General features: G+C 42.5%; 1 protein-coding gene across 1 annotated transcript in view; it reads left to right on the forward strand.

The window, feature by feature from the left end:
- Positions 1–1,207: 1,207 nt before the first annotated feature.
- itga9 (integrin, alpha 9) overlaps positions 1,208–13,837 on the forward strand; it is a 49,698-nt gene continuing 37,068 nt past the window's right edge. Inside the window, exons 1-11 of the mRNA XM_083988039.1 lie at positions 1,208–1,734; positions 2,054–2,181; positions 3,529–3,635; positions 5,893–6,016; positions 7,567–7,634; positions 10,234–10,363; positions 10,445–10,530; positions 10,617–10,679; positions 11,129–11,266; positions 11,683–11,788; positions 13,581–13,675. Coding sequence (XP_083844165.1) covers positions 1,547–1,734; positions 2,054–2,181; positions 3,529–3,635; positions 5,893–6,016; positions 7,567–7,634; positions 10,234–10,363; positions 10,445–10,530; positions 10,617–10,679; positions 11,129–11,266; positions 11,683–11,788; positions 13,581–13,675 — 1,233 coding nt within the window. The 5' untranslated portion in view covers positions 1,208–1,546. The remainder of the gene's footprint in view (positions 1,735–2,053; positions 2,182–3,528; positions 3,636–5,892; positions 6,017–7,566; positions 7,635–10,233; positions 10,364–10,444; positions 10,531–10,616; positions 10,680–11,128; positions 11,267–11,682; positions 11,789–13,580; positions 13,676–13,837) is intronic.

Genomic DNA, 13,837 nt, shown 5'->3' on the forward strand with positions numbered 1-13,837 from the left:
AACGACCCTTTAACTGTGCACTTGCACCACATTAAGATACTCTGGCCTCTGGACCTTGTTTGTTTAACACAGCTTTTCTATGCTTTATATTTTGTCACTGACACTGGCATAGAAACCCCAAAACACAAAACTGTAAATTGTACGATGATAATTCAAAATGTACTATAGAGCACTATATGACTTGCTATACATTTTCAGACTAACAAATTAAATCTTATTTACAGAACACCTTTTGTCACTGCTGTATCCTTATTATCTTACAGTGTCTTTAATGCTAAATCCAATCTCTTATCTCATCAGCTGTTTTCACACTGTCTTGTTCCTGTTTAAATAGACTCCTGGAATGCAGACACAACAACAAACAAAGGTTTGACCTTTTTTCTATAATCTATATAATTATAAATATTATATATAAAAGGCTCATACGGTAAGCATGGATATGACCATAAGTGCCCTCATTTAATGGTGATCAGAACAAACTTGATTAAATATGTTTTCACAGAAGTTGACACAAAACTGAAAAAAAATACAGATTGAAAAGACAAATACAGACTGTACAACATACTGTATCATGAAATTGATGTAGGTACTAATGATAATGGATAAGTTTAAAATAATTACCGTATGCACATGCACTTGGATAAGAATGTCTGCCACACTGAAGGGTTATGACCCCAACACCAGTGTTTTTAAAACAGAGAAAAGCTTATTTCTTTAGGCTCTCCTTCAATCGTAGCCTCTTTTCTTTAAATGTAAAAGATTAATTTTGTCATGGCTCTAAAGAGGTTTCAGCAAAAGCCTCCTCATGAAAAAAAGTGTTCTCATATCATTGTTTACCTGCTGCTCTTTGACATTGAACTGTGCCTTGGGCCCCGTTTATGCTTTCAATTCAGAATATTAGAGAATTCAGTTCAATAAAATTAAAGTTTTCTTTTAAAATGTTAATAAGGCGCTCACTGAGGGTGGAAAACGTTAGGTGGCAGCAGCGCCCACCCTCGTTTCTCAGTCTTTAAGTGAGCTGAGCCCCTAAAGCCCACGGCTGAAATGTGATGCTTTGCGCCTCCAAAGCATTCGCTCCTTTCCGTGACCGAGTCCCACAGTGGAAAAAACACGTTCCGGTTTCATCTTTCACATTAAAACCCTCCCTGCGCTCTGAAAGCCTTGAAATACCGGGTTTTGGAACAACCCATCGGCGATGCTTTTATTTTTTAGGTGAAGCCTTCCTCACTTCCGGTACCTCTCGTGCCTGACTGTGGTTCACTTGACCTATGTGACAGCATTTATGTCCAGCACAGGGAGCCTGCGAGCTCCAACTTTCTCAGATTGACAGAGAATGGAGAGAAGCTGACGCACCGTTATTTACCAGACCGTTACCCTTCCTCCTGCAGCCTCTCCTCATGCCATCACAGCCTACATGTGCTGCTAGTCCAGGACGAAATACCTGCCTGATAGCTTTGTAACACTTTGACCACTGACGCGCTACTTATTGTTGTTTTTTGGGTTTTTTCCCCTACTTTCTGGACACTTTAACGCATTATTACGCACGATGCGCAAAGGGATGGCTCCTTTTCGGGGACAGAAAACGGGAGTACAAAATGTTTTCTATGTGTGTCTCTCCATTTCTGTGGCTTATTCTTACAATATAGACTTAGAACATCCTCTGGTGTTCCGCGGACCAAACAATAGTTTTTTTGGCTATTCTGTGCTGGAGCATTATCATGACAACACACGCTGGTGAGTCCCACTTTGAACTGTTCCTGGAAGTGATGTTATTTTCTAATAGTGATGCAATGCATTTGTACTTTTCAAACAAATGTTGAAGTCTCTGCAGACTTTTTTTTCTCCCACACCCAGTAAATCAAAGAGGCAGATGAGTTATACTGCTCATGAAAAGTCATTTCTGTTGGTGCTGTACCTTTTTTCTGCAGGAAGGAGATTTCCCCTTCTTTATCCAAAGGTTGCAGCGGCACAGATTAAATATACAATTAAGTGTTTGGCGGGTGGAAACCCACCCACTGTGTCCCAATCCTCTCCTCTCTTCTCATCTGTGCAGGGTAATAGTAGGGGCTCCGAAGGCAAACTCTACCTACAGTAGCTCTGTGCACTCTCCTGGAGCTGTATATAAGTGTCGAGTTCACAGCAACCCCGAGCGCCGCTGCACAGAGATGGACCTGGGCAGAGGTCAGTCACCACAGCCTGCAGCAGCAGCAGCAGCATCACAACAGCATTTAATGACGCACACTTCTTGCACATCTGCACCCACTCCAAACTTCAACAGTTCAGAAATTAACACTTATCACACAGAGAGGTCCACTATCTGGTGCAACACACACACACATGCTGGGTTTTCCTGCAGCTTCTCTTGTCCACTCTCTGCACAAACTCCCCCAAGCATCTGTTTTGTTTTATCAGAATAATGCAGCCTTATGCTGCTTTTAACAGTGCGACAGTTGTTCCTTTTGTTCTGGACCTGCTATATGGAGTCATGTCAAACACAAGAGGGGTGTCTGTGCGCGGGGGTCTGTAAATATTTTGATAAATATGATTTATGCTTCTGCTAATATTTTCCAAGCCTGTGAGCCAAAAAAAAGTTGAGCATGGCTGGGGTGCAGGCATGGCTTCAATATTAACCCTGTGCTCTGTTAATGTGTCACCAAAACCACAACAAATAACCACGGTCAACTCTCGCTGCTCGATGACCAGTGAGTCACGAGCCAGAGGAGCTGAATCCTGGAGAAACCAGCAGCACCACAGAAACACCCACAGCTACATGTTGTAATCAGCAGTTAGAGCTGGATCAGGTCCTAATAGTATAGCAGATACATTGATATCAGCATATGTATTGACTGAGTGCAGATAGATGTGTTTGAAGCAGTGTCTTCATTACAAAGATTTTTTTCAACTATTAAGCGTTGTGCACTCATGTCACAGTTAAAGCTACAACATGTAGTCAATTACATGAATGGTTGACTGATAATCAATACGTAATTGTTTAATGAGAAATCCAAAGTATTTAATAGTTCTAGCATCTGCATTGAGAGATTCTGCAGCTTTTAACACGATTGCAATGGAGCATCTTTAGATTTTGGACACAACATAACATCTGGTGATCAGATTTCATCAGACTGGAATTTGTCATGGACACAGTTCTGACGTTTTAGTAACAAGACAATCAATCAGTTGATTAAGAAAATAATATTGCTCAGTTGTAATGATGAGGTATCCAGATAAAGATATTTGTGTGTGTTGTGTTTATGTAAAACAAAATGAACTTCAGCCAGTTACTGCACTCGTTGAACTCTCAAATATCAGTATTGATATCTAATTCAAAACTCCATTGTCACAGAGCTGTAAAGGATTTGTTACTGTCAACTGTGCAAAAAACAAACTTGTAGATTCAGCACAAGTAAATAATAAATACCAGAACTCAAAAAGCTGACAACGACTCACAAGTAACAAGTTACTTGCTCCAAGCCGTCCTCCGTCCTGATGACTCAACGTCTACAAACTGCTCTCATTGTTTCTCAGGAAACAAGCCGAAGGAGTCGTGTGGGAAGACGTGCCAGGGAGACCGGAACGATGAGTGGATGGGGGTCAGTCTGGCCCGCCAGGACAGAGCCAACGGCCAGATACTGGTGAGTTCAGGGACACGGCGCTGCAGCCACTTCAGCAAATTGTTTAATGGGAACCATCTACAGTACGCTCCTAAAAACAGACCCGATTATACCAACATCATTGTTACAAATGTCTTACCATGAACCGCGCTGTTAAACCACAGCTGGTCCCCGACTTTTACAACCCTCCCTTTTCCTTCCACTCTGTGTCACATGCCTGCAAGCTTGCACGTTAAAAAAAACTGAACTTAAGTCATGATTTTTTTTTTTTTTTTTTTTCATATCCAAAGCTGGACTCAATACTAAACTCAGTAAGATCTGGAAGCTGCTGTGTGGTTACATAATACTGTGAAACATTTACCTCGTGTTTGGAGCTGGAAGAGTCAGTGGAACAGGGTAGATTGTTATTTGTTAAAAAAAAAAAGTGGATGCAGGTTTTAGAGAAATTAGAAGACTAACTAGTGGTGCTAATCCCTGAGGTGTTAGCACAGAGATCACAGGGCAGCTGGCAGAGTTTGTGTAGGCTTCAGCCCCTCTGCGGTGGTCCTGTCTGAGGGCAGCCCTTCATTAAACGTTAACCCCCGGCGTCCTGCGGTGAGGGAGAACTGGATCGGTGGAGCTGGGCAGCAGCTCTTGAAACGTTCATGACAGGTGTGAATGTGCTTGAATACCTGTTGCTGATTGACCTCCACCTCTGGGAGTGCAGAGAAAATCAAAAGAATTCCTCCCTGTGAAGATGTCCAGATAACTGTTTGGCCCCTCTACTCGCTCTGCCTCTGTTCCTTTCAAAGTGTTTGTCTTTGGTCCTTTTTTTTTTTTTTTTCACTTCGGTTGGAATTCACTGGCACCGTTTTCAAACCGTTACCCTTGGCTCTGCTCGTCACTCAGTCCGTCAAAAGTTGAAAACCTCTTGGCGTTGTCAGTGTTGGGGATTTGAGCTGTTTAACAACAAGCTCTTAGCTGCTGTCCAGGGGGGCGGTGGACAGGGGGGGGGGTTCTGATAAAAGAAAGGTGGTGACTTTCCACAGCCACGTGTTGCAGTGCCTCTTTTTTCTTTTTCTTTTTTTTTTATATCTCATCTGAATGGACTCACGTTTCTGTGCAACAGGAGGAGAGAGAACGGCTGCTTGGCAGATGTGTGCAGTGGTGATTTCATCTGTGCTTTGAGTGAAGGGCCTTGTTTGTGACCAGCGAGCTCTTCATCATGACAACAGCACCACACGGCAACCATAAAAACCTCCATCGCTGCTTTGACAGAACTTCTTTTGCTATGTTTATATCAGCTGATTGATCTTGTTTTGTTTTGTTTTTTTCATCTGATTCTGCATAAGAGCGAGAGTTCATGCTGGTATTGCTACGACTGTTGGCAGGCGGTGCTTTGTTTCTCAATGCAGAACTTTGCTTCCAGACAGTCACAATCTGCAACTCTTATATTCATTTAGATTGGCTGTGTACTGTATGTGTGTGTGTGAGGCTCTGTGTGTGTGTGCACGTGGGAGGGAGACAGCGTTGGGGGGAGTGAAGCAGTGCAGGGGGAAATGAAGTGAACTTTGTCTGCGCAGTGGCGTCCAAAACTGTCCCCAGAGCCACAGGAGCCCCACTACCATCCCCCCGGGGTCCTAAATCATTACCACATTTACACATACAGTATGTATATGGCCTGATGTGTGCAGAGTTTGAAATCTAGTCCATATTATCCTCTTTGCTTTGGTTTTATTTTGAAAAATACACCAAAAAAATATTGTTTTTAGAATTATTCCCTGTCAGATGAAGAAATTGTACTCCCTGTTTCAGTAGCGGCACATTAAAGTCAGAATTTGTTCTCTTTCCAGTATTTTCTTTCTTTTTACCCACGTTTTGTTTTTTCGCGATCTGAACTCTTGACTCCAGAGCCTGGGGGAGCTGTTTTGAAATGAAAACTATTAAAACACAAAACGTCCATGTGAGGATTGTCTCACTGCGCGTTAAATGCTGCTTGGGAAACACAAATCTCAGGCTGCAGCTGAGATAGTCACACCACCACAGACCGTGGCTGTTATGGTCAGGGTTATGGATAGACTTTAATCACCACCACCACCCCACTCCTCTCATTGACGCTCTGACAGCCACAGAGACGCACTGACTCCAGCCAGGCGAGGAGGGGGCTCGAGCAACACACACACACACACACACACACACACACACACACACACACACACACTCCGTCTGCAGTCTGAAATATTTGTGTTTATGGAATGAGCCTGTGTCTGAATTTTGTTTGTCGCTCCTCTTTTCCCAGGCTTGTGCTCACCGCTGGAAAAACGTCTACTACGACTCAGAGCACATTCTCCCGCACGGATACTGCTCCATCATCCCTCCAACACTTCAGGGCAGGACCAAGCCGCTCATCCCTTGTTATGAAGGTACAGCCCAAAGTTAATCAGGGTTTTCCTTCATTTTATCCAGAACTAACAGGAACAGACAATTGAAGAGAGAGGAGACACAGGTCATGACCTTCATTTGAGCTCTTAGGAGTCTAATTGTTTCCCACTGATCATCAAAGGATCAAAGAAAAAAATAATTTATAAAAGAAAACATGAACATGATTTTAGGGAAATAAAGTATGATTTGCCACATCGGCAGCATATTTGATACAAATATTGAGGATCCCCAAGAAAAAGACCTAATGATCCTGGTGATGCCTGGACTTTTCCTCCTGTGTCACTATGAGACATTGACATTTGAGAAGTAGAACAACGATAGGATGAACTCATGTTTTCCTCAGCATGAACTCTAATCACATTGCTGATGCCTTAAGTTTTCATCATGAGGCCAAACCTGTAATTTGCCCAGTTCTTTGGTTTATGACTTTCACTGGCATTCAGCCTGAGCTGTGCTTAGGTTTAGAGCAAATTAGGAAATTTTAATATGATAACACAGCCAAGTCTTATTTATTTCTTGTCTCAAGAGACCACAGATTCATCTTGGGACCCCATGATAGGTCCAGACCCCTAGTTTAGGAACCACTGGTTTAGTCTGTTTTACATCTTCTCTGGTTACATTTTATCACGGCACGTGATCTGCGTAGCCGGCACCAGCAGTGTGCAGACTCACATCTGCTTCTAGCTTATGATTGGTGTTTTGGCACTGGGGAAGAGTAGCACGAGAGCCTTGAAGTGTGATCTCAGATCCTCAGTCCAACACCAGTTCTCTGGCAAGAGCCAGCACCCACCACTGAAGGCCATGCGCTTCGTTAAGCCAAATAAATGAACATTTGTCCAGTGGAGGTGTATTCCCTCTACACCTTTTTACAAAAGGGAAACATTATTACAAAGGTCTTATTATGGCAGCCATCTCTGTCAGAGGACAGATTGTAAATCCATTTATCAGAAATCAGATGTTTCTAAGAAAAGATTTACTTGCAGGGTAGAGAAATCTGATTTTGTTTAGATTGTAGTAAATCAAATCCATCTGTTCTGCAGGTTGTTTTCCTTTGTGCACACGCTACAACACTAAAAATCGATTCTCATTTGAAATAATAATGTTCTGTGTAACATTTTGAGCTGACTCATGCAAATGCATTCCTCATATGTTTTGATGTGTAACTCAGAGAGCTATTTATCAAAGGTTTTACACCTTAATTGTGCTCCCAGGTCAGTGTTTCACTTCCTTCCGTAACTCCCGTTGCCAGCAGTCATAGAGAAGCCAGGCAGACTTTGCATGGGACGTTATTTACAGTGCATTTTGTGCAGATCCAAGCTCAATATTTTTGTAACCTGAGAGCACTGCTCCCCCCGCTCCTTCCCTCCCCTGCTCCTCCGAAGTAAGAGGTCTTCTCAGTCTGATTTCTGCCCCCTTTCCTCTTGGATGGGACTGTGACTTTGACTAGCTCCATATGGAATGCAGGAAAAACTCCAGTAAATGCTGGCCCGAGCACACAGTGAAATAATTTGTGGTTTGTTTTTTCTTACAGACTATAAGCAGAAGTATGGGGAAGAGCACGGCTCGTGCCAAGCCGGGATAGCGGGAGTTTTTACGGAGGTCAGTAACGTTGCCCGCTCATCCTCTTAATCCCCATAATACTCTCTCTGGTGTTTGTTGTCATCCAAACACTCATCAATGGAGCCTCATCCATCACTTTGCTGTTTGGTAAATGGAGCAGTTGGATCACATCTTCAAAAATAATAACAATTTACTTTTGGAGGGGGGGGGGGGTTCACATCACATACACTGTAAATAGAAAGTATTAGTCTTTCTCAGATGCCTTGCTGTCTTTTTTCTTCACAAAAGTCTCATTTTCTCAGTTGAAGTGTGATTATCATTAACACTACCACATGTCTGATGTTACAAAGAAACCTTTTTTCCCTCCGTCTTTGTTGACTTCCTCTCTCTAGTGTTCTGAGGAGAGTTAGCAGGGGCCTTACACACTGAGCTGAGGTTTGTTTAACAAGTCAAATGATGTGGAAAATCTGATTTCTACAGTCAGATACACATGTTGGTCAGCACTCTGGTGACGAAGTGCTGATAACTGTTAGCTTATGTTTCCATAGGCAGATACAGCTCTGTGAGGAAAGGCTGCCGCGGCCTCGCTCGACCTCTGGTGTGGTGCCACGAGATAAAGCGCTTGAGAAAATACGGGCTTCCTTTTCACGTCTGTTTTTGTATTCACGTGTGGCATCAGTCTGAACCACCGAACCATCTTATTGTATCTTCCAAACAGCTTTTAGTCCAGGGAGATGAAGTTACTGTGAGTGGTGAGAGCGAGGTCAAATAGATTTAACTTCTACAAGCATTTTGGTGCAAATATAGTTTGACAGGGAAAAAATGTGCATATGAGGAATAAATTAAAATTTGAAAAATGTATATTTGATCAGTTTAGACATTTTGTTAGTAATATAATTCTTTCCTGATGCTGTCCATGAGCAGCCTGTTCTGCAAAGGCCCTTTTCAAGTCTCAGATTACAGTTACGCTTAATTTGGGACATACAGTAAAGTACAGTAGACTGTAAGTGTCCAGAGAGCACGGCTGTGTCCTGAGGGCGAGAACATTCTCAATGGTGAAAAGACGACTGTAATTCGTTTTTTTATTTATTTTTTATTTTTTTTATTTTACCTATACTGAATAACTATATAATTGTTAGCTTTAAGTTGACCTGGTCCTTTTCTGAAGCACAAACACCTAATCAAATAGGAGATAACACATTTTTGTTAAGTTAAAATCATTTAATTCAGTTTAATTAATTGTTTTTCCTGTTTTGTGTCATTGTAAATTAAAGATCTTTGAGTTTGGACCATTTAAAAAAAACAAGCCATCTGTGTTTGGGGAAAGAATGAGAAATTCCTCACTGTTTTCTGACATTTAATAGATTGAATTATTAATAGAGAAACAGATAAGCAGACTTGTGATAACATTTTACTTAATATTCCGCTAGCTAAATGGTTTATAATGAAGGTCTGAGCAGGTCAGGACCTTTTAAATGTCCATTCAACAAGTTATTGATGTGAAATTTATAATGAAAAAGAACAGCTGATAAGTAAAATAACTGTTTATCGCAGATCTAAACTCGTCATTCGGTCGGATGAACAAAGATTCAGCAGTGTGTACATGTTGCTCACATGGCTTCGCTCTTAAAACTGATTTCCCTGTGACAGATACTAACATGGGATCATTTCACATGATCATGCTGTACCTGCTGAGCACTCAATACAGAGTATTTGATGTGTATCAAACAGGCTTTGAAAATCTTCTCCATGGCTCTTTAAAACACTCAGGTGTAGAGCAGTGCGACTGTCATGTTATAGGAATTAGTTTCATTATTATAACGTAAACTCAGTGAAAAAGCACAATATTTAAGCTGTAAGGTTCTGCGGGGGTGTAGAACCTCTTAAAATTTGACTTTTGCCTCTAGGAAAGAAAATATTGTGATTATGGGAGATCACACAATGAACCTACTGTTTTAGACCCAAAGCGAAATCACCAAACTCACTTTTTTCACGGGCTCAGGACGTCACTGTTGATCTGTTAAAGCGTTTGAACCACCAGTCCCCCCTTGAAAAAATGTGAGGAATTTAAAGAAAAGCCATCCAACTGTTAAACCTTATCCTTGTCTGAACCGCGGTCCACACGCCTGGTGGTGCCCAGATGTTTGACACCACAGCGCAGGGAATGTATACTGCTGAGTAAGGTCATCGCCGTGTTGTTCAGTTTGTTTGTGTGTCGCATGGCGGCCACACAGTGTGACAGAGGCCCCCCGAGTCTGCGGAAGGAAGAGCACGACATCTTTTATTGTCGTCTAAACAGAGGATCTGAATGGTCATTGGTCACTGTCTTGTTCTGTTAATAGCCACGGAGCATCACAACAAAAAATCTGTTAACGACTCACTTTACGGCTGTCAATTTTGCTCAAGCTCTGAATTCCTCATCACATCAAAGCCTCGGCCGGCGTGCCATCTGGATATGTGGTTAAGATCAGATAGCACACACCAGTCTGTGGCCGTTGGTTAACCAGACGTTCACCCAGGAGCGCCTTTTTTCTTCTTCCTCTTCCTCTCCTCAGCAGGCGACTGCTGCTGATCAAAGGTGGATCACAGTCAGAGTTATCTAAATGCCTGTGGTGGGGGTGGGGGTTGTCATTTTCAGGAGCTGGTGGTGATGGGTGCACCGGGGTCTTACTATTGGACTGGGACAGTCAAGGTGTACAACATGACCTCCAACTCTTTCTACAGCCTGAACAAAGAAGACGTGGACTCCCACAGATACGGCTACCTCGGTAAGCGTCCGTTTACCGTTGAATGTGACATATATCATTACAGAGGAGCTGTGGCTGATTATTTATTGTCTGTGTCTCCAGGCTACGCTGTGACTGCAGGACACTTCTCCTCTCCTAATGTAATAGACATAGCTGCAGGAGCGCCTCAGCACAAGGGCAGTGGAAAAGTAAGGACTTGGATCTTTTGTTGTATCGCCTGCTGCTGCCTCTTGTGTTGCTTGCTCCACTGATTTTTGTGTTTCCTCCTGCACAGGTTTACATTTTCAAGATCGACGGGGTGTCTTTGGTGAAGAGTTTTCAAGCCTCAGGGAAAATGGTATGAGCTCAGATGTGGTCTCTTTTAAATCATTATGTAGCATATATTAGATTCATCAGGAAGAGTACAACAACATTTTTTTAACCTCAACTGCCCCGGGTATTGTGTGTCAACTCTTTAGATGCGTTGCAGACACGCTGCTCTAATTGCTTTGTTGTCGGAGCTGCTCTGTTTACGTCTGCTTCAAGTGTTTAGACTGTAACAGTGATTTAAAGACAGAGCGCACTTGTCAGAAACTAAAGCCGGTGAAGTAGCTAAGGCTTTTCATGCCGAGTAAGTAAAGGGGGAGCCGGGGTAGCTTTAAGTTATAAGTTGTGTAAATATTCCTTTAATATCTCTCCAGCTATAAAGGGGGAAATGAATCCAGTCAGAGCGTATGTCAATTGTATGAACTGAAGGAGAAGTGTCTGTGATCTGACCCATTGCTCTGTGGCTCGGCTTGGTTCCAGATGGGCTCTTACTTTGGCTCCTCATTGTGTGCAGTTGATCTGAACCAGGACGGCCTGTCGGACCTGCTGGTGGGGGCACCCATGCACAGCCAGCACCGGGATGAGGGCCAGGTGTCTGTGTACCTCAGCAAAGGCAATGTGAGTGGGATCTGTGGGTCAGTGGGAACGCAATACCGTAACACACACTTTTATTTACTACATTCTCTCTGATGGTTTGACCTGCACGTTTTTTTTGTCCCGTTATTGTCCACAGTGCTTTGCTCATGTTGGATTTATTCCTGACCGTTATCATGTTTCCTAGAATAAAACAGCGAAGCATCGTGACATTATGTAACTGAGCGAGAATAGAGCTTCAGCTTGTTTGTTTTATATTTATGAATAATTGTGAGAAAACTTGACTGCCTGTTTTGTTAAGTTGTTTGAATAAAAGCCAGCTTACAACTTCCAAATCAATTTAGCAGAGAAAAGCTGCAGTAATTTCACTGGAGCTCTAAATTTTAGGACCTTTCTTTTCCAAGCTCTGTGTTTAGCTCTTGCCTGCTGCTGTTTTGTAGGGGGTAATGGAGGACGCTGGTGTTTTGACTGGTGACAGTGCTTTCAATGCACACTTTGGAGAATGCATTGCTGCGATTGGAGACATAGACGACGATGGTTACCAAGGTTAGTTCAAAGTAACACCCTGTACTTCTTAGAAACACCCTGCTTCTGAAAAACTTCCTGTTTTTACACTATTTTAAGAGCATGTTTTCAAGTTTTATTGCACTGTCATTCTGTCTATTGTAAATCTATTACTGTATGCTGCACATTATTTTAAGTATTTCATATGTTACAAAGTTGTAACAGAGACAGTGCACCTTCTCTATTTTGCAAATGAGAAGAAACTGAGAAACAGTGACTCCCTTCTTGTGGGCTGGGACTGTACTTTAGTATAGTTTTAGTATAGTTTCAGGTTGACTTCTGACATATACCTGAAAAATGTTTAAAAGAAAACAAGTTAATGGGGGCAAAAGATTTAATGGGAACCACCGACTCAAAGGAGAGTTAACATGTTTTAGTCAATTTAACACAAATCTTGTGTTATTAGTGCTGGCCATGTTTCTAGATTGACGTTCTTTCAATTGAGAGCAGAGTGTTTCTTTCTGAATAAATTACTGCAATAAAAAACACATTAATCTTGTTGGTCTCAGATACCAGTTTCTCCTCAAATGCTCCGGAGAACTTTCAAAACAGGCCTTACATGAAAACAGCTGGTGTTGTTCCTGAGTAGCTGTGGGGATGGAAGTCTTACTTGCCACTGGTGAGATGGCAGAACAAAGTTGGTGTCTGTGCTTTAGATGCAGAAGGCTTTTAACGGCCCTCCAGTGGTCCATGACCCCATAATCCAGGCAACTCCTGAAAAACTTTGCAAACAATGCTCAATTGTATTGTTCCAGAGTCACGCAACAAAGCCATTTCCCCTGTCATCCGATGGGTAATAAAGTCGCACAGTTTATATCTTTCACCTCAGGGAACACAAGCAAACGTTGGCTGGTTGAGCTGCTCAGTAGATGCAACAAAAACCCCGTCACTTTCACAGACGTTTGTTTCGATTCCTCCCTCGGTGAGCGGCAGAAAAATATCGCCCTCTCTTGCCCCTCTGTGCACAGATTCAGCCAGGCTCAAACCAAATTATCCTCGCACAGAGACATACATTTTGCGCTGTCTGTTCCTCTGCCGGTTGGATTTGGCGTCTGTCTCACACTGGAGGCCGGGAGCTGCCGCCTGGTTTCATCTCTGTGTGAGATACGCCTCGAGGCTTGCAGCCTGGCACGGAGTACGTGTGTGTGAGTGGAGAGAAAAGATGGCAGCTGGGAAGTATAACTCATCCGTCCCATAACTCGTCTCGCGGAGCGTCGAAAGAGCCAGACTCGCTCGCTGACTGACAGTGTTATTTACAACTTAGCTGCTACCATTTCATTTGAAACTACTGCAGAAATCATAATACACATTTGGGTTCACCAAGAACAAGAGACTTGTTTAATTTAACTTTTACATAATGAGTTAATCATTGTGGGATATTTACAAAAAAAAAAACATTTCTGCTTTTGTACAGTATGCTGCACCACATGGCGCAGAAGTGTTTTGGTTTATAAAAGGAGAGTTTATATACGGACTTTGTGTGGAAATGGCATAAGGAGATGTTGTTTCAGTGCTCTTGCCAGCACTTTATAGTCTTGTTTCCACTTTCTCAGAGGTCGCACACGTTTTTATGGCCACTAACAACGCTTAATTGTCTATTAAGAGTCTTACTGTAACAGCTTGTTTCCCGTGCCCTGGCCAAGCTGAAAGTAAACAGAGGGTTAATAAAACCTTTTGTACACATTCACAAACACACGCAGCCGTTAATGTGCTCATTCATCCCCATTCCACCTTTTACATAGAAACACTTTTTGTCCTCAATTTGTTTCTTCAGATGTAGCCATAGGGGCACCTAAAGAAGACGACTATGGAGGAGCTGTTTATATCTACCACGGAGATGCCAGTGGGATCATCAGCAAATACTCCATGGTAAGACGGCTCCTGTTGTTGTCCTTTTTTTTTTAATATTATGCAAAGGAACATCAAAGTTGTAGTGAAACGATGCTCACTTGCTTGTGTCCGGATTAAACAAACAAGAAGTTAGAGGTGTGTGTTGGAGCTCTGGAGTTTGCTGTGCTAGCTGTTTCCCCC

This window comes from Trachurus trachurus, assembly GCF_905171665.1.
Source record: "Trachurus trachurus genome assembly, chromosome: 15".
Taxonomy (NCBI): domain Eukaryota; kingdom Metazoa; phylum Chordata; class Actinopteri; order Carangiformes; family Carangidae; genus Trachurus; species Trachurus trachurus.